At 38.8% G+C, this 20972-nt stretch overlaps 1 protein-coding gene across 7 annotated transcripts in view; it reads right to left on the bottom strand.

The window, feature by feature from the left end:
- Positions 1-20972, bottom strand: part of cspg5a (chondroitin sulfate proteoglycan 5a) — a 65130-nt gene that overhangs the window by 11234 nt on the left and 32924 nt on the right. For 3 of the 7 annotated variants that reach the window (XM_041988429.1, XM_041988431.1, XM_041988433.1), the window contains exons 3-4: positions 13405-13593; positions 111-189 (exon numbers count right to left, since the gene is read on the bottom strand). In XM_041988429.1, coding sequence (XP_041844363.1) covers positions 111-189; positions 13405-13593 — 268 coding nt within the window. Of the gene's footprint in view, positions 1-32; positions 190-13404; positions 13594-20972 lie in introns of all 7 variants that reach the window. The other 4 variants (XM_041988430.1, XM_041988432.1, XM_041988427.1 and 1 more) reach the window with 3 other exon arrangements.

The raw sequence follows: 20972 nt of genomic DNA, 5'->3' as shown, positions 1-20972 counted from the left end.
GGGGTGAGAGAGAGAGGCGAGAACCACGTTACCTGACAGATAATGTTATCATAGTAAGCCAATGCACGGGCATGAGGGACGTTAGGAGGGGTGTCGCACAGTTTCCTTACATTTGGGTGGGAGCCCTCAGCGATGGTGGACAGCGAGAAATTATCATTGTGCTGCTCCGATGAAGGCCGGTACTTACTGCTGGGCATCGGGGGCGATGGAGGGCAGTGAAAGGGAAGGAGAGAAGGTGGAAAAAAGAGGGCAAGGTCAAAAACAAGGACAAGAAAGGATTAAAGAATTTGAAAAGACCAGAGAGGGAGAAGGTGAAAAGTAAAATTTAGTACATTTAGGACAAGATAATAAAAGGGATCCAGGTAGAATAGGGAAAAGGAAGAATGATGAGATGTTAGAATAAGAAAAGTTAATATTAGAGAAAATCCAAAAAGGTGTAGAAATAGAGAAATGGAGAGATAGTAAAATGTGAAATTAGGGGAAATCAGAGAGAGAAAAAAATTAGGAAAAGTTCACATGGTTAAAGTAAAGGTAGGACGAAGGGAATTCTCAGAGAAGAAATAAGAGGGTGGGGAGAAAAAGCAAGAAAGCAGCATTAATTGGCAAGATTTTGACTTCTGTCAGAAAAACAGACAACCATTCATCTGTGATGCAACACACTATGAATTAATGTTACCTGGTTTCTTAACACACAAACAGGCCACCAAGTAACTCCAGTAAAACCAGCAAAACTTCGCTCCAGAATGTGCAGCTTGCAACGTTTGTTCATAGCAAGAAACTTTGCAGTTTTGCATGAAATTGTAGAATAAAAACTCTAATACTGATCTGATAATTTGACAAGTTTTTACATATTTTACAAATGAAAACATGCATACACAGTGTTATGGTAAACTTACTACAGTAATTATTGTACATCAACAACAAGCTAAAACTCTTATAAACACTTAAGTTTAAACCCTGTCCAACACAATATTGTCTTTACTTCAAGTTGTGGTTGCATGCAGACAAATGTAACTATTACACATTTACCTGTGAGGCTGAGCTGTTAACTCACAATTGAAATGTGAGTAAAAACAGAAACAAAAAAACAAGAGACAAGAACTATTTTTCTGTTTCTGTTTGGGGAATTTGAGTTTTGTTATCTCAGTTGACAAAAAAAAGCATATCATTATCATTATATATTTGAATAATCTGTAAGACTTGAACAAATATTTCATCCTTGGCATGTGTGGACTGAAATTTTCAGCAGCTGTAGGAAATCCTGGTTTGTCCACTTGCAACATATCTGAAAATAAACTCTGCACCACTTCAGGAACCTCCTGCTTTTAGTAGGTTTTAGAGAGCTCTTAGAAGCACAAGCAGTTTGGTGACAAGTAATTACTTAAGAAGAAATTGACTCTAATTAAACAACATTACCTGCTTTCAAAGATCATTTCACACACTGAAAGTAAAATGCAGTTTAAATTTTCAAGGAAACAAATGCTTGAGATTAATTCTAGAAAATATAAGTGTAAGAGAGTTTATGTGGTCTTTAATTTCACTTATTACTCTTTTTAAAAAATGGAGATTTGTTGTTTCATAGGCGTTCAAACTTTAACACACCTGGCTGAAATGAATGGCTCATTAACAGACTTGCATAGAACTTGATGATAAGGTCCATTTATCAGAATCAGGTGTGTGGGAGCAGGAAAACATCTATAACATGCAGGGCAGTGGTATTTGAAGACTGGAATAGAAAAACACTCCATCATGCTGCTGAGGGTTTGTAACCACCGAGTCTGTGGTGGCAAGTTTTCATATTTTAATCAACTATCACTATCAACACATTTATATTAGGCCATCTAAGGATAATCATGACTCATCATTGTCTTGCACACCAAAGAGGAAAGCTGTAAGACAGCCAGAGGCTAAGCATCATCCCATAGCCACTGCAGCGACCTTGGTTTATTCTTTAATATGCCCTTTTATGACAAGAAACAGCCTTGCTGCTTTCACTTCTAAGGATGTTTTTTCTCATTTCATTCATGTGAGGAGTTTTTAAAACTGAAGCATACTCCAAGAAATGTTAGTATCCTCACTTAAGGATGAAAGAGTTTTATTTTTCCCAAAATAACTATTACCCAGATGACACACTGACTAAAATTTTGAAATATGGAACAAATTTAACATTTAAAATTTAAATACTGATGAGAATGACTTTAAAATCAGTACTGTCACATCATAAACCTCAGAATTTTATACTGTGTCCAACTCTGCACCATAACATCTTCAGACAGATTTTAAGGTGGAATATTGTCTGCAGGTTTTTATGAAGCAGTTGGCATGACTCAATCATCCACCTTAAATATCAATACAACTTTGATTGTTTGCTTGAAGCATCATACCATAAACTAGCCTTTCTCAAACTAGGAGTTGGGACTCCATAGAGGTTCCAAGATAATTTCAGGGGATCCCCATATCGTTGTAAAAAAACACATTAATTTATCAAATAAATTTGATGTTGTTTTTAGGGCTGTCAGTATTAACGACTTGATGCAAAGACATTAATCTGTGGAATTATGCATTATTTTTTAACACATTATTGTATAAACAACAACGTTATTACTCATGCCATATTAAAAATCTGAATTTGGCATTATCTCAGCAAAAGATGCTAATTTTAGGCATGTAGGTTCTATTCTATTCTATTCTATTCTATTCTACAGTCGTTTAGCAGACGCTTTTATCCAAAGCGACTTACATTTGAGAGTAAGAACAACACAAGCAAGAATTCAAACAGGATGGAGCATCCTAATTAGGTGGTAGTCAGACTACTGTGAGTCCAGTTGGACACAGCTAAGTGTGGAAATGCTCCTTAAACAACTGAGTCTTTAGCTTGCTTTTAAAAGTGCATAAACACTCTGCGGATCGAATGGAGTTTGGTAGATCGTTCCACCACTGGGGGACAACAGAAGAAAAGAGTCTAGCTACTGATTTTGCGCCACGTTGTGGGTGGAGCACTAGGCATTTTTCGCTGGCAGAGCATAATTGTTGAGAGGTAGTGTAGCTCTGGATTAAGGAGTGGAGGTAGACCGGAGCTGTTAGGGTTATTGTTTTGTAAGCCAGAAGCAGAGCTTTGTGCCTTGTCACAGTGAAGGGATGAGTCTACCAAAACCCATTTTATCCTCATTATTTATGAAGATTTGTATTATTTTCTAGCCCTACATTTAGAGGATGGCTGCAGGATGACCCATTTGATATTTCACACAATTAACCACTCAGTCGTTGGTGGAATCTGAAAAACCTGTCGGCCCTTGTGTGATGAAAAGTCTCATTTCAGCTTCTGTCCCACCAAGACGACACTCTCCTGAAATTTTGCTGAACTACTTTAAAACCACTCAACTAAACAAAGACTTTTTTTTTCATTTCATCTGGGAGGAAACAAACTTCAGAAGTTCCCTTCTGACTAAGTCAGACTGAACTCTTTGAAATGTGTTCTTCTTCCCCTTTGTTGCAGACTTCTCAAAACAAAGCGATATTTGTCTTCAAGACAAATGAGATGACAGCTTTGTTGAAAATGACACAGATGTTGTTTCTACTCCCTCCCTAATAAGCTTTCCTTTTCATATACAAAAAGTCTGTCATTTGTCCCTCACTCATACCAACCTTAACTCAGGTTAAGCATCAGGCACCCTCACATGTCTTGTTGGGTTTCCCATCATCATTTTGCACCCCCATCATATGTATAGTTAAAGAGGCCGTGATCTACTTTCTGTTCAAACAGCTACTGTTTCTCTGATCTGCATGCTGAGCTTCCATATCTATATTTGATGAGCGATGTGACATGACTTTCAAAGACTAAGTGGTGACGAGGGAGAGGCATTGAGAGAAGTACGCTTCCCATCATCATTTGTGAGCACAGATTTTGTGATCATGCTGCACCGTTTCAACAAACTATAGCTGCCTGTTAATAATCCTGCACATACAAATATACTTTCACATTTCAGAATTTTTCACCATTAAACAAAATATAACATGTTAATTACTGTACAGTAGCATTTCAGGTAGGCGTGGCTTTGTAGTTGTGATAACAATAGTTTCCAGCTACTTTTAGTACTTCAACATTGGAGAAAAACAGCTATAGCAGCACCACAAAATCACTACCGGTTGCGGTTAATCTATGAAGAGACTATTGCAATTACGACTCTTGTCTATTGGAAGCAAAGGAGGAAACATGCTGAAGTTGTTTTATAGCCAAACAGAGACATATATTCTACTCACACATAACCACTGAGTGAGTACAATGCAGAAGAACTGTCCAATATTTTTATTTAAATTACCTACAGGGTCTGTGAACAACACCTACTTTAATTTTCTAGCCTTAACAGAGTGGTTCTTTGGTTATTGTGAACTACTCTGTAATAGAGCTCTGTGTGGGACTGCTTCCTTAATCCTGCTCTAGCTGTGTTTTTTTTTATTTCTTTTTATCATCACCCACTCCCATGAGATTTAACACCAGGTCACACAGAGTTCCAATTCCAATGCAGCACTCTAATGTGAATCATCTAATAAATGCACTGCCATTTATAGCTACAAAATGCAGCAGTGATAAAGAAGGGCACCTAACTATCAGTATTTATGTAATTACGTTTACTGACACCCTCACATAATGCTAACATGGAGCCATGACTAGAAAGTAATGTTGGTGGTGTAAACTAACTACATCACATGCGAGTAACAGGAATAACCAAAGGGTAAAAAGTAAATACAGGGTAAACTGGCAGTAAAACCATGCCTAACATTATGCTCACTTTAAAGCAATGCTACATAAGTTTCCAACTTTAAAACTCGTCTTCTGACTCATTTTGATGGTACACTGACATTCCTAGAGCTGTCATTGTCCTGGAGTGTCCTGAACCTGGAAACCGCACTTCATAACCAATTTTATGGTAAAAAATTAACTAGTTACAATTAACAGTTACTTCATTCAAAAAGTAACTTCATTATTTTGTTGATTACTAGCACCAAAAAGTAAGGATTACTGTTAAAAGTAACTTTTTAGTTACTTTTGTAAAAGAACTTTCTTAAAAATTCTCCCATTCATATCCTTATAACTTAATTACAGGGTTGTATGAAATATAAAACAAACTCAAACACAAAGTAATTTCATTTATTCATTCATTTGCTGTACCCCTTTGTCCAGTTAAGGGTCACAGGAAAGCTGGAGCCTATCCCAGCAATTAACAGGTGAGAGGCGCGGTACACCCTGGACAGGTTGCTAGTTCATCGCAGGGCACATAAAGTAATTTTTCAACACTAATTTCTTTAAAATCCGGCCAGCAGAATATTTCAACGAAAGAAAAAGTAATAGAACAGCAACTTTTTAAAATGCATTTCCTTAGTTATTCATGGACATTGTCACTGTCTTTCTGTCAAGTGAAGTTGTGTGCATGTGAATGGGTAGGGGCGTGCCAGTTCAGACGCCTGCGGTAACCAAGGAAACGGGGCTGTGGACACTAGTTCCTGAATAAAAGGACTGTTGTGTTCACGTTTCCCGTTCTGCATCCTGGGATTATTGCTTTGTGAACAGCTGTGAGAGAAACAGGAGGGAAACATAAAGGTAGAAGAAGAACCCTTAACCGATAATTATAGGCGACGTCACAGAAAAACCAGCCCAACAAGCAGACTTTGCATCACTGCCCATGTTGTGCTGCATCACTACTGTAAACAGGAAGAAGCTCACAGCTGCTGGCCAACATTTATTAATTTAGCTAGTAACAGAGAAACAAACCATAGCGAAATGGTAACTGAGTTACTTAAAGAGTAATGCATTAGAGTATTAGTTACTGACAAAAGTAACAGCGTTACAGTATCATAACTTTGTGTTTTAGCCCCAAGGATCACTTGACAGCTGAGTTTTGCTTTTCATCATGTCATACGCTAGCAACTAGATATCAACACACTGGCCATTTTGGACATGCACTGTGGCTGATTTAGCAAAGAAATGCAAAAGGACATAATCGGAAGAAGCAATTAAAGAAATAGAGAAAATAATAGAGCAACAATGAAAATCAGACTGACTTTTACTAGCTGTAGAGAGCTCAGAGAAGATACAGGACGCAAGATGTAATCCTTCAAAGTTCAGTAGCACTGGTTTCATAAAACACTAACTCATGAAGCAAGAAGCAGTAATGAGCTGTTTGTCAGTGTCCTCTGAGGAAAACAAAGAAAACAAGAAAATGTGTAACTCCTAAATAAATGTGTGGAAACAACCTCCTAACTTTTGTTCCACCCTGACCACAGGTAAGGTAAAAAGTTCAGCAGCAGTAAAATACTTTACTCAATCTACAATATCATGGCTCTGATTGTTTTCTGACATTATATAAAAATGAACCAAATACCTTCTATTGTCACCATGTTCATAGTCTTGTTTACACCCTACAAATTTAGCAATTCTATCCAGTAGGTGTTCTATAATGTGACCCCAAGTGGAACGCTCCAACAACAAGTGTAGTACACAAGCAAGTTTGACAAGAATTACGCTCAGGAGTCAGTTGCATATACCAATGCAAGGTTAAACAGTAAGTATATTTCAGCCTAAGTCTTTCTGAAAGACCTGCTGTAATTATTGTCTCAACTTTACTTGTTAATCCCAACATAGTTGTTAATGCCAGCTAGTATCAGAGCTGTTGTCACCTCATGGCCTGTAGTTTATTTTGACCAACCATAGCAACTTTGAAACCACTTGTGCCTGCAAGGACCTCAACAGGACCCCAATCCAAATGTAGTAACTGTGTTTTAAGAAGTGTAAAATTATTATATTTCTGATTATTCAATTTCTAATGTGAATCATTTTGTTTAGCTCGTTTGTCACCAAACAAAATAATTAAATGATAGTTTTCTCATAAGCCAAACTACTGAATCATCATGTAATTGTACTCTATTCAGCACCGGATAAGCGAACAGTTCAGTTTGAGATTTACCTCAGCTAAATTCGATATAAGCACTGTACATCAGGTTAATAGCCAGCAGGTTATTGTTAACAACATTTATCGGATTATGTTTGCTTCTGTTTCATCTATGGTCAATAAGCGCTTGACAAGAAAGTAATGAACCATATATAACATCTGAGCTACTCATTTGGCCAGCGATAGCAGCTCAGTTTAAAGTATTGAAAATATCTAATTTGACTCGAGTATTTGCTCTCATGCAAACCAACATTTCTTTCTGCCTTCCTTCCTTCCTCCCTCCATCCTTGATCAGGATCTTGTCTGATCTTGACTGCAGCACAGAAACGCTTCCACAGCAGATGGGGAATGTGGGAGTTTCATATATTCATGAACCTTTCCAGCAGTGCAAACACTCCTCACTGTGTCAGGCTGATTTTTATTTATTCATTTATTTTTTTTTCTGAAATTGCCATCTCTTATTTCCCTTTCACTTTTTCATTCTTTTCCTCCTGCAACAGTTTCCCCTGTGTAGATCCCTTTTTTCATCCTGCTCTCTGTTTTTACTCCCCTAATCTGCTTTCCTCCTCTTCCTTCTCAGTCCTCACCATTTTCTTTAAGCCGACCACTTGATGAGGCAGTGTTGTCTCCCATGCTGCATGCACCCTGCCGCTTACACCCCTCAGGTCGCACAGCTGTATGTAGGTCAACCCCTCCTATGCCTGTTCCTCGCTCCCTCCCCTCCTCCTGTTCAGACTGCCCTACTTTCAGCTGGATCCAGAGTACTGATGACATCACCCCTTTCTTTCTTTCTTTTTTTTTTTAACATTTCTGCTAGCCAGCATTAAAGCTGCAACTCACTGCACCACTTTCCCTCTATACCATCGTCTTCATCATCATGCTTAATCTCCTCCACCATGACTAGCATGCTAACCCTCCCTATCGAGCTAAAAATAAACCCTGCAGCGTGGGAGCTGGTGATGAGGATTCGGCCCTCTTGTTCACATTTGCATCCACAGTGCTGGATCGCCGGGCTCCTGCTCATCTACAATGGCTCTGTTGCTAGGGAGATCGCAACAAAAAACATAGGCAATGGCAAAGTAATGCCAAAACAACCCCCACCCACTCATGTATGATCAACCCAGCCCTTCAATCTGTCTGTCATGGGAGTCTGGTTCTTTCAATATTCAGACTTTTCCATAAAAATCTTTTTTTTCATTAGTGTTCTAAAAAGGTTTAATTGCTACATCAGAACTGGACTTATTTTTTGACACATATCATTAACATATTTGCTGAAATTTCTCAACTCTTTTTGACAACTTTAAGGATAAATAGTGTTTTCTTTCTATTGCTTAAAACTTAAATATAATATCCTATTAAGAGGAATAGAAATGCCAAATGATGATTAACTGTTGAAGGCTCTTGTTGCCATCTCTAAATCACAAAGTGCCTAAATTTAAGCTACTTATTTAGGTTGCTGTATTTCCTCTGAAGTAAAACTGCACAGAACTAGAGATTTTTTGCAGTTCATATTTAAAGCCATAATTCTGAGTTGTATTGTATAAATCAAAACTATATTAACTGGAATGTTTGCTGTATTTGCTATAATTACAATCTAATGAAATTAATCTAAACTATTCTGCACTTAAGCCCCTTTTATGATGCTGATAACATCCTGTTACTTGACACTGTCATACACAAATCTCCTCACGACATAAAATCATCTTTTTTTTCCCTTTAGTTTCTCCAATACCTGATCACATTAAACTTTAAAGGTGCATTTTAATAAGCTTACATCTGAATTCTTCACAAAGAGACTGCAGTCTCAATCAATGCAGCATTTCTTCAACTACATGCATGCAACCACAGCCCCAGTCATCATTTGGTTGATTAAAATAATTTGCTTGTCAACAGAAAGAAAATAGCTCCCTGTATCATCTTCTTAAATGTGAGGTTTTTATGACTGTGAGTTCATCGGCCTGACTGAATCTCAGCTCATCACTGTGGAAGAGGGAATGAGGGAATTTTTACACTTTTCATTCGAAAGATTGAACAACATGACATTGGATAAGTTAAATGATATACAAACAAATGCATGATGTTAAAAATGATCAAGAACCCTTTCTTGATTATTTACAGATTGTACTTTCATCACACACCAGCACTTCCTCATCATCTCTCTAGTCGTCAGGTTTTCTGCCAGCTGCTCACCATCAACTTCTCTTCCATCTCCTTCCTCTTCCTTTTCTCTTGTACCACCTCTGCCTGACTCCTCCCTTCTCCCTCAGACAGTCCTTGTCTCTGTCGTCTTTGCGGCCCATCCCCCTCATTGTCTATTTCACAGACTCTCCTCATTATCTTTATATGTGTATTTCTTTTTCCTTTTTAACTTCACATCCTCCCTTTTATTTCTGCTCTCTGTCTGGATTCTAACCGGCCAAAAAATAAGTCCAGTTATGATCTTTAAATAAACCTTTTCAGGACACTGGGTATTAAACTGTGTACTCTGCGGCAATCATTAGTGAGGTCAACTATTAAAGGTGGGAGTGAAGAAGAAAATAAATAATGAACTGAAGTACAGATAAAGCAGAAAAGAGAATGGACTGTGAGAAGATTGTGCAGGACAGGATTTAAACCAGGGATTTCCCTCTCAAAAGGCAGAAAATTAAGAGCAGGGATTTAACATCATCTTCTAACCCCTCTTTCCACGTTATATGGAACTTTTGACCTTGTGTCGCACTCAAAAGCCAAACGTTAGCAAGTGTTGGCCGATTTTTTTTTTTTTTTTTTTTTTGACCACAGTTAAAAAAAAAAAAAAGCCAGAAACCCGTAGCAGGTTTTAGGTTTTTCCTACAGTATTTTAATTATTTTTATTCTTTAATTATTAAGTATTGTATGGATTTTTTGCATGTGTTTTTCATAAAGAGTAAAAGTATTATATCCCATTTCTAAGTTCCTGGACAGAAAACAGTTTTCCACATTAACAAATATGTCAAAAAACTTTGTGATGCTGCATGGATACTTTCTGTTTTCATTCAAGTGGCTTTTACATCGGTAAAGATCTTGGAAATACCTTCTAGTGGAAACTATTGCCAAATGTGCATCTTTAATTAAATCCTTAAACATTTCTCTGCATATGAAAAGATAATTCATTGCAGGCTTGATGTTGTTGCTTCTCGAACTTGGGCTGAAAGATTCAAACCGAAGCATCACAACCTGATGCTTCTACTAATATCTGTGTAATGACTTTGATTGATGTGTTGATGTGAGTTTCGGTATGTGGAATATTAGATCAGTGCTTGTGTAGTTGCTACAGTGCTCATGCTGCAGCTGCTTCAATTATTTGTCCTTGAGTCAGGCACTGAACCTCTGCTGCTTCCATCATTCTGAGTCATTTTTCCCTGGAAATGTAGCTGTGACAAGTTACTGTTGTGAAAAATAATTCTTCCACTTGGGGCATAACAACAGCCCCTCCCACCTTGTCTCTCTCCGCTCCTGTGAAGGACATATGCTGTTATTTGCTCTGTTATCCTTTTCTTCTTTTGTGTTTCCTTAAAATATCCAGCTGTTTTCTCACATTTCATAAAAGATAAACCCAAAGCTTTTTTTTACTGCCATCATCCGTTTTATTTAAGATAGAGCACATTTTAATTAAATGTAGAATTTGATAAAGAGTTTTAAGAAAGAACACAGCTTCTTTTACAAACCACACCCAAATGTTTGGGTTTTAAAAGCTGCAGCCTCCCTCTAATCAGTAGTTGTGTTGTTTCCATCCAGAACATCAAGCCCCTTAAAGGGTTGTAAGATGATTTAAACTGTGTGCTTGGCCATTTATGTAGTAATACTTTAGAAATGTTGGACCACTTTCAATGAAATGTTGCATTCGTTACCACGGAGGTTTACAGATGTCCAATAAACACGTAATGTTTTATCTAGGAGATTTTCCTGAGCTGAGAAGCAGGAGTGAGGGATGCTGAGGAGAGGTAGGGGGTGATAATATGACTCATATCATCCTTAAAAATTACATTTCACTTTCTTTCTTCTACTGTATCAATAGTTGATCCTCCTTTAATCACAAAAACTGGCTTCAAACTTTTGGTCAACACGTTGCGCTGCACGTGCACCACAGGTTTATTCTGTTTACACTCCCCAGCTATACTCCCAATGTAAGGCTTGACTCCATGAACTTATTGACTGAGTTACAAAGAGTGCTGAAAGTTTTTGGTCCAGAGGCCTTGTTTGCTGATCTTCTTTTAGATTTTAATTCGACCAAACTTCTTTTTCTTCTCTATTATCTCTTTATCAACCAGCCTGCCACTGTATTTTTCTAAATTTGACATCGATGGGGGAGACATGTGGCTGAGAATCTGTGCCGCAGATACTAATAATGCTGCACTAAAATACCTCTTAGCAGTGTGAATGTTTTAGTTTTTGTTTATTGATCTTTAAACTTTGACAAATGAATTTACTGACTGAAACTGTGTGGAGCCCAGAAGATACAAGACACTAAAAGAAAACTGGCAATGAGTTTGTGTTCTTATTCATTACATACTTTTTAGTGCCCTAAGTGGGGCTAAAACCGGCCATAAAAAGACAACATTAACCTTTAGTTTAATTTAGGGGTGTCCAAGTCCGGTCTCCGAGATCTACGATCCTGCAACTTTTAGATGCAACCCTTCTCCGACACACCTGAATCAAATGACTGGCTGGTTACCAGGCCTCTGCAGAGCTGGATGACATGCAGACGACATCCAATTCAAGTGTGTTGCATCTAAAAGTTGCAGGATGGTAGATCTCGGGGACTGAACACCCCTGGTTTAATTACTAGCAATCTTACTTGTGCCTGGTTCACTCTGTATTCAACATCATATCATCTTATTCAAAGTCTGAAATAATACGTGTTGCAGCAAAAAGTGGCCCCAAATGCAAACTATATAAACATAATAACTGGAGTTATTGGCCCTTTTCACACATGCAATTCTTTCCTTTAATCTGGTGGCAACTTAGCATGTTGGTGTCGTGTCAATTAACCCCTCTGGAGCTTTGCTGTAACATTAAGAGATGACAAGCTGACTAAGTCACTCCAAGCAACATATATTTATCACTTTCAACACAGTACAAGTGTGAACTGCTGCAGCTACACTTATCGACAGGCACACTCAGCAACAGTGAGTTAATATGACATATAATCAACTGTTTAGAGAGAACAAACAGGTTACATTATTAGACAAAAAAACAAAAAAACAAACAAAAAACAAAAACAAAACACACAAAAAAAAAAAAACATCCCTTCTTGGTTTTGCCATTTTTTATGGCAAAAGAACCTGTTTTTTTCTTTTTCTTTTAGACAAAATTTGAAAGTGATGTAGCTTATTTTCTTGCAAACAGCAGTGACTGAATGGAGGAAGTGCCCTGCAGTATTTATTCTTTTTTCTATTTGAGTTTATAAAAACTGTGCAGTTACTTTGTGAATCCTTTTGTATACAACAGTGTGTATAACACTTCCTGTTAGGTAAGCTTAAACGAGTAGGGCAATTTCCTTCTGTCTATCAAAGCTTAACTAAACCACATTGTTGATGCAAACTGTTATGAAAATACATCATGTCGCTTTAAATATTTTAAACATGATGTATTTTTGACTGCATACAGTGTTTAAATCTCATATGAATAGTGAATATCCCTTATGTGCTGCTCCTCTTTGTGTCACTTTCACAGGCATGTAAAGGGGGAAACCTTTAACAGAAAAGTGACCAGTGTTTGAATGACTTTGCTCTAACAGACTAAAGAAGCCATTAACGTTCTATTCTATTCTATTCTATTCTATTCTATGCTATTCTATTCTATTCTATTCTATTGTCATTTGGCAGACGCTCCTTTCCAAAGCGACTTACATCTAATGTTACACATCTAATGTATGAAAAGGGCTTTAGAGAACCTAGTGGGTATGAATTAACTGTCCAGTCAAATGTAGTATTTTTATTTATGCCAGTATACCAACTTAGCATTTTTTTTTTTTTTTTCTTTGCTTATTAATCTACATTTAAAATGCATTTAAGTCACAGCAGGAATTATTTTTTGTTCCTGGTTGTAACATCTATTTACCTAGCTGACAGGATAGAAAGTCTTTTTTTTTTTTTTAACTTTTAACTAGTTTTTGTTCAGTAGTCTGTGTATTATCTCAACATAGATAGTGAAAACAGTGTGTACATTATAAAGAGCTCATGGCTAAATATTTTACCATACTTTAACATCAATACTGTTATATTTGGATAAAGCCAGGTGTACCAGTGTACCATGCTGTGTCCAGTGTTTATGGTAAGCTAAGCCTAAAAAGTGCTTTTACAATATTATATACTATTGTGCTGATTGTTCCATCTACCTGCCAGGTGGAGAGGAAATAAATACTTTCCCCAAAATGTTAAACCATTCTTGTCTGTTCTTTGTTATTAACAGTTCAGATGATTGATGGGAGCCTCACCTGCGCTTACGCAACTTCTTGTTCTCAGTCTTGAGCACGTGGAGCTTCTTGGCAAAGCAGACGATGATCATGAAGAGCAGCAGGATCACCAGAGCCGAGGCGCCCACGGCCAGACACATCACCTGGAACTCAGTTACCACCGACTCGCAGCGGGCACCCTTGTGCCAGATATAATCCTGGACGTTGCACCTAAAACAAAGAAAGAAAGAGAAAAGGAACATCTTACATAAAAAATAAAGAAATAGAGTGGTGTGGACTGAAATGTGGTAGGAAATATGAAGGACAGTGGACAGAGAAGAGGGAAATGGTAGATAATTGAGGAAATGGAGAGTAAAGAAAGTCAACAAAATTGAGACTAAACAGCAGGTTTAGACCATGTGTAAGCTTTATAGCCAGCTATCTTTCATTCTATTGGCTTTCTGTCATAATTGATAATAAATGTCATAATTCCCCCTCTTTTATGGATGATCTGTAGTTGCTCTGGTGTGAAATCATGAAACAGCTTTTCTCATGAGGCCTTATAATATTCCGCAACTCGTAAATTTCATTGAGAGGTTATCTTCTGCTTCTAAGCTGCCGGCAGGTTTTAATTGTTCAGATATAATGTCTTCACTTTGCTTGTCTGAAAATAGAAAGTGAAAAAGAAAAATAGCCCCAGGTGATTTTCCGACAATAAACATGTTCGCGATCTCACACAAACGCGCACACTGAGTCAAACTTACACATTCAGAAAAGACATTAGTGTTTTTAGGATTTAACGCAATACATATGTGGACACACACGCAAAACACACACAACCACCATCTGAGTCCCATGCTTCTTTCATAACCGCCTGGAAGAGTACAGAGTCCACCCGGGGGAAAGAAAGCATGGAGGCAGATGGTTTTGTCTACACAGTTTGGGTTTAAAATGGCAAACCAATCAGACAGCTGAATGAGACTATATAAAGCTGTTTCCATTAATCAAGGGACGTCCGGACCAGTGTCCTGCAGGGTTAGACACACCTGACACATATTGGGTCATTAATAGGCTTGGGTAGAACTTCACAACAAGCTGCTGAGTAATTTAATTCAAATCAGGTATGTTGGAGCAGGAAAACCTGCAGGATCATAGCCCTCAAAGACCAAACCTTGAACATCCCTGCATTACGTATTTAGCAGACACCTTAATCTAGAGTAAATTACAAGGAGAAATACAATAGAAGTTTAGTATTTTGCAAAGGGCACTTCAACAAGTGGACTAGGAAAGCCTTGAAACAAACCAAAACTGAAACTATCTCATGAGTCACAGCTATAGCTGAAAAGAGTTTTCCTAGTTAAAGAAGTTAAAGAAACAGGTTTGATTGATGCTACTGTAATATCTGTGTGAAACGTAGAGAGCAACAGCCACAACATGTTTAGTTTATTTTATTAGAAAGACAGGGAAAACCCTGTTTATAAAACCTTAAGCTCATTACTTAACACAAAATATGGTTTTACAAGAAAATGCATGCTTAGGGGATGCCTAGGTGAGCAAGCGTAGGGTACAATGAAGAACCAGAGTAAGGTTGCTAAGCAACCAGCAGAGATAAAGCACACAAGTGCTAAGCAGATGAATAAATCACTATTTATTAAGAGGCATTATTTGTCTTTCTTAAATGGTGTGTGTACAAATTAAACAAATGATATTGGAAGATGTATTTCTGATATTTTAACAGAGACGAGGAAGCTCTTTTGTGGACACATATGTCAACTTACAGGAAAGCGAAGATGGATTGAAAGAAGAGAAAAAAAAGAAGACATCTTCTGCTCTTTTTACACAGTGGTTGTACCTTGCCACCACCAAAAAGTCCTTGTCAGCTTGCCACTGTTTGGGATTTCGGAGCATACCAAACAGAGGAAGCACAGCTTACACAGAATACATCAGTGCTGCGGTATTAGCTGAGTAAAAGCATCGAGGGATCAACCTTGACTGCTCATTCGGATTTTGCATTTTGTGTAGGAAAATCTGTCCTAGCCTGAAGCCAGGTGTAAAAAGGCCTTTTGCTGATTAGAAAAAAAACTAAACTGAGGAAGCAGTCTCAGATATTACCTACTTAGCACTTACAACGCAGTCTTACCCCAGATGGTTACAAAACCATTTGAATTTTGTTGACAAAAGCATTTAAAAGTTTTCAAAGCAGGTAAGCAACTAGGTGACAATAAACATTTTTTCAGATGGTTTGGATAATTTTAATTCAGACTGCACTGATTTCCCTGCAAACATGGGTGAAACTACTCTGCTTTAATTAACAACTGAGAAAGTAATCCTCTGCTTCTCCCCACTCTATTTGCCCTCTATTAGACAGCTGATGTATACACACACAAAGACTTGAGGGAGTGTAAAATGAATGACGGTGTTGGGGTGTATGCCGCTGCAGCTACACTCTCCACATGCTAAGTAGGTTTCTTTCACAGGTTTGTTTCCTGAATGCTTCCTGAATCCTTTTTATTTTGCCAGCTGAGGTAAAACACTGGCAACCATCCAGGATACATCTTGAGAGTGTAAGTGAAGGAGAGAAAAGTGATGAAGCCTGATATCACATTTTCAAGGAGACTTCAATGCACTTTGAGTGTTTCAGTGTTCATACAAAGAGGTTTATGTAAGTCAGTGTGAGATAGAGGGAGGGTGAGAGTGGGGGAGGGATGGAAATAAAAGGCGGAGAGAGAGGGGAATGCATAAAGGAAAGAGATGAACGAGGATGTGCTAGTCGTCATGGCAACCCAGCTGAGCAGCAAATGGAGCAGACGCGCCACTGACATGTCATGCCATCACAGGCAGACATCTTCGCTGAGCCGCCAGGAGACAAAATTCTGCTTTAGCGGCCTGTTCGCCATTTCCTTTTCTTTCTTCCTGATTCCTCCCTCTATCCACCCCCATCCTGCTGCTTGTCTTCTTCAAAATTCCTTTTCTTGTTCACTGCCTCTCTCTCTCTCCTCAGTTTCCATCTCCCCCTCTTCCATCTCTGTCACTGCCTCCTTTTCCCTCCTTCAATGTTTGCCAAGTGCCTCCTGCTGAATCACATCTCCACTTTCAGTTTGTGCAGCTCTACTTTTGCAGTGTCTTATCAGAATGTAAACACTGCAAAGTAAAAAGTACAAAGCACATACATAGCCACATATCCAAGGCCTAATTCTTAAACTGAGTTAAAACCTAACATGTGAAAAGGAGGAAATTCTGCATCAAACTCGGCTGGAGAAACTCTTTACAAATGGGTTTCCTCCTCCAAAAGTCACAGATCCAGAGCAGATGTAAAGAGCTGTAGTAAAATTGGAAACAACTGCTTATCAGAGAAGAAAAAAATCTTGAACTTTAAAACTCTTTCAAAAGCACTCAGCTCTTCTCTGGCTGAGATGAGAAGGCCAGCAAGATTCTTTCCCACCATAAAGCCTTCCACAAATCCAGGCCATCCCCCACAACCATCACCAGTAAACCATCATTATCTCCTTTACCGCTAGCTGCATGTGAAGCAACACTGCAGCTCAGCAGGAATCAGCCGAATTAACATTGTGGCAGCTCAAAAAACATTACATAAAGTTAACAAATCCTCTCAATATTTATTTATTAGGCTAACCTGTTGGGTCAACAAAGGGTGAGCTATCCATCCATCCATTTTCTACCTCTTATCCGGGGTCGGGTCATGGAGGCAGCTGCCAAAGCAGGTAAGCCCAGACGTTCCTCCCCCCAGCCACGTTTGACAGCTTGTCTGGGGAGATCCCGAGGCACTCACAGGCCAACCAAGAGATGTAATCCATCCTGCGTGTCCTGGGTCTTCCCAGGGTCTCCTTTCGGTGGGATGTACCCAGAATACCCCACCAGAGAGCTGTCCAAGAGGCATCCTGACCAGCTGCCCAATCCACTTCATCTGGCTCCTCTTGATGCGGAGGAGCAGCAACTCTACTCTGAGCGCCTCCCGAATGACCAAACTTCTCATCCTATCTCTAAGGGAGAGCCCAGCGACCCTGCGGAAACTCATTTAATTCGCTTGTATTCGCATTCTAGTTCTTTAAGTCTCTACCCACAGCTTGTGACCATAGGTGAGGGTAGGAATGTAGACTGACCGGTAGATCAAGAGCTTTGCTTGTTGGCTCAGTTTCTTCTTCAACACAACAGACCGATGCAGAGTCCGTATCACTGCAAAGTGCGAATCACAGCCTGATGAAGCAAACAGAACCACATCTTCTGCAAATAGCAGAGATCCACCACACCGGATCTCCTCAACACCTCAGCTGCACTGAGGTGTTGAGGAGTCCATAAAAGTCCATATAAGTTATGAACAGAATCAGTGACAAAGAGCAGCCTTGCTGGAGTCCAAGACTCACTGTCCAAGATTGCTGGCAATGTGAACCAAGCTCTGGCACTGGGTGTACAGGGACTGGAGAGCTCGTATAAGAGGATACTCCATACTCCCTGAGCCACCCCCACAGGAGTTCCCAGGGGACATGGTCAAACGTCTTCTCCAAGTTTACAAAGCACATGTAGACTGGTTTGGCTCCCATGGCTTCTCCAAGACCTTGAACAGGGTGTAGAGATGGTCCACTGTCTCATGACAGGGACAAAAACCTCACTGCTCCTCCTCAATCTGGTGTTTGACTGTCCGGCGGATTTTCCTTGCCAGGACCTCTGAACAGACCTTACCAAGGGGGCTTAGGTGTGTGATCCCCCTGTAGTTGAAGCACACCCGCCAGTCCCCCTTCTTAAAGAGGGGGACTATCAGCCCAGTCTGCCAGTCCAGAGGGTGAGATAGACAGACAGAAAGAATATAGTTTTTACAGTAAATTAAGTAATTTAGATGATGACAATGGCGCAGATGGGCCACATCTCATTAATAAGACCCCCTGTTGGTTTTTCCGATGAGAAGCAATTGAGGGCGAGAATGGGCGAGATAGGTTGGTGAGTGAGTAGAAAGCCAGGGAGAGCCATGAAGGCCTGCAAAAGCAAGCATCCCTGGGTGAGCCTTTCCAGAACTGAGACATCACTGAAAACAGATCCAGGACCTGCAGTAGAAAAAAACAGACCTTACTAGACCAGATTATACCAGCAAGAATTTGGACAGGCTCACTCATGTGGCATGCTCTATCCCCGAGAGCCAAGTGAACCCACAAAGGTTTCTAATGGAAGTGTTAAAGCTGTGAGATTGTGCCGCCTTTGCAATAAAAGAGCTTTATCTCTGTTAAATATTTCATCCTTACCTGGAGGGCAAAGCAGCATTTCTTTTGCAGTATGGTATGAGAACAACCAAAGAGCAGAAATTTATCTTAACAAGGGTTCAAGATGGTCAGAGCAGGATTAACCAAAAGAAGACTGGACTTTAAAATGCTGACAGTAGACAGGACAGGAGGATGTTTACTGAATATTTTAGCACGAAAAGCCAGATTTGCATAAACATCACTATTTTTAAACATTTCTTCCTTAAAGCAAAAATATTTTCTTATGTACGAACTGCAGAAAAGGAGGGATAGAAAATCAAAATGGGGTTGGAAGAACCCAGGAAAAGCTGGATGTGTGGATGAAAAGCCAGCAGAGGGGAGAAGCAACCCTGTGCTGATGAAAACTCCAACACACACTTTGATATGGGCTGAAATAAAACCCTCTCTTGGGTTTCTCTTACCAATAAAAGGATTTAGTTTTTTTCTTTTTTGCAAGGGCTTTGGGAGGGGAAGAGAAATATCAGGTCAGGACGAGGGCAAGATAAAGAAAAAAATTGGAATCGATTTTACAAGGCTGAGTGAAAAGTATGATCTCATCAGATTAGACAATTAAAGAAAACAGACAATAGAAGTTTTTAGTTTCCTTGTTTTACTTTAACAAAGGAAGACACGTCTTCATCGAAAAAGAGACATGTCCTCAAATTAGAATGAAGTCAAAATCATGAAAAAAAGCTCTGAGTTAATTGGTTTCCAGTTAAGAGGTATTTCCAGAAAAATGCATGATTTTAACCCCATCTCGATGTCAATGGGTGGAGGTTCCACTGGATTGCATGAGGGGTGTGGGTGTTAAAGGAAAAATATGGTGTCAAATTAAGTTAAATATATTACATTTTTTGCAGGAAACGGAAACATGGGCTTGCTGATGTTTCCGTGTTGCAGTTTGAAGAATTTATTTACTTTTCTCCATGAGCATTAACAAAAAAATGTCAAATAATAACAGCTTGTCAGGAATATAAAAGTATGGTGAGTCCCAAGCAGCTATTAGTTAAAAACATATCTCAGCATGGTGTGCAGTGTGTTCTTAAAAACATTCTTGAGAAAACTGGAAAAGTAAACAAAGTGTGAACACAGAAGAAGTGATGGGCTGAGAAAACTAACATCAGAAAGTTATATATATTTAAGAAATAGGAAAATATTCAGCAGAAACCTGACACAGATGCATCAGATCTTCAGTTGATCGATTATCTGTTCACTGAAGCCTCATCAGAAATGGTCACCATGGAGGGGTGGCTGTTATTTTAAGGAGGGGAAATGGGGGAAAAAGGCTGAGGTATGTCAAATGACACAATAACTGGACCTAAAATAAGCATAATCAACATTATTGAGTCAGTGCAGGATTAATTGAAACAGAGAACGAAAAACAAAACATCTAATAAAGATGTCCTTCAAGAATCATGGAGAACTATTCCTAAATACTCCATGGAGAAATGTTCAGAATGTGTTGAAAAATAAAGGTGATACATTTAATACTGACTTTCAGGTAGTTAGAGCTGCACAATCTCTGTTTTTTCCCCTTATATAGTGGATTTATATTTACACTTATCTCTGCAGTTCACCTTCTGCATGGTAATATTAAATTGTGTTTTTAAAAGCAGGGATGTCATGAAGTATACTTTTGCGAACTGTTAACACTAGAACTTTCCATGCAGACATAATTAAAGATATTCTGCTGATGTGCAAACTGAACTGTAATGAGCAAGACTGTGTCCCAGAAGTTGGAAAGTTTGAAAGCAAAGAAACAAGTAAATCGCTTCATGTTTGGGATGTCTTTGGTCTGCGATACGTTCACAATTCAGTCAAACTTCTTTAGGACATTCTCTCTATCTAAAAACAAGTTTACAATGACCAAACAAACTTGATTACAAGTAGATCCACTGCTTCTGTGTTAATTCTCTTTGCTCACAACAGAATTCAGTCACAATGAAGCTGATTGTCTTCTGAATGAGTGCATGTAATGTACATCAGATAGGATACTAACAATGAATAAGTCCATGGATACAGTCAGGAGCTCTATGTTGTAATTTGTTCATGGTGTCTTCATGCAAAAGTTAAAAATGGAGCATAAAGAAACAGATGTCATGTACAGTAAAAGTACGGATCTTAGTAAATCCAGGTCACCTCCATTTAAAAACACACATGCTCTATTATTTAAGGTCAGACGCTTTCTTCCTAGATATCCCTGTGGCATTGTATCCTCTGCAGCACATCTAAAACAAACTAGCTTAAATAAAATATAACTATAACAGCTGCCATTATGCAGATGGAATCATTTTAACCTTATTAGCATTGACACTGGGGTTAAAACTGGACCATTCAATCAGCAGAAATGCTTAATCCTTT

The sequence above is a fragment of the Melanotaenia boesemani genome, chromosome 6 (assembly GCF_017639745.1).
Source record: "Melanotaenia boesemani isolate fMelBoe1 chromosome 6, fMelBoe1.pri, whole genome shotgun sequence".
NCBI lineage: Eukaryota > Metazoa > Chordata > Actinopteri > Atheriniformes > Melanotaeniidae > Melanotaenia > Melanotaenia boesemani.
This window is presented reverse-complemented; position numbering and strand designations above follow the sequence as displayed.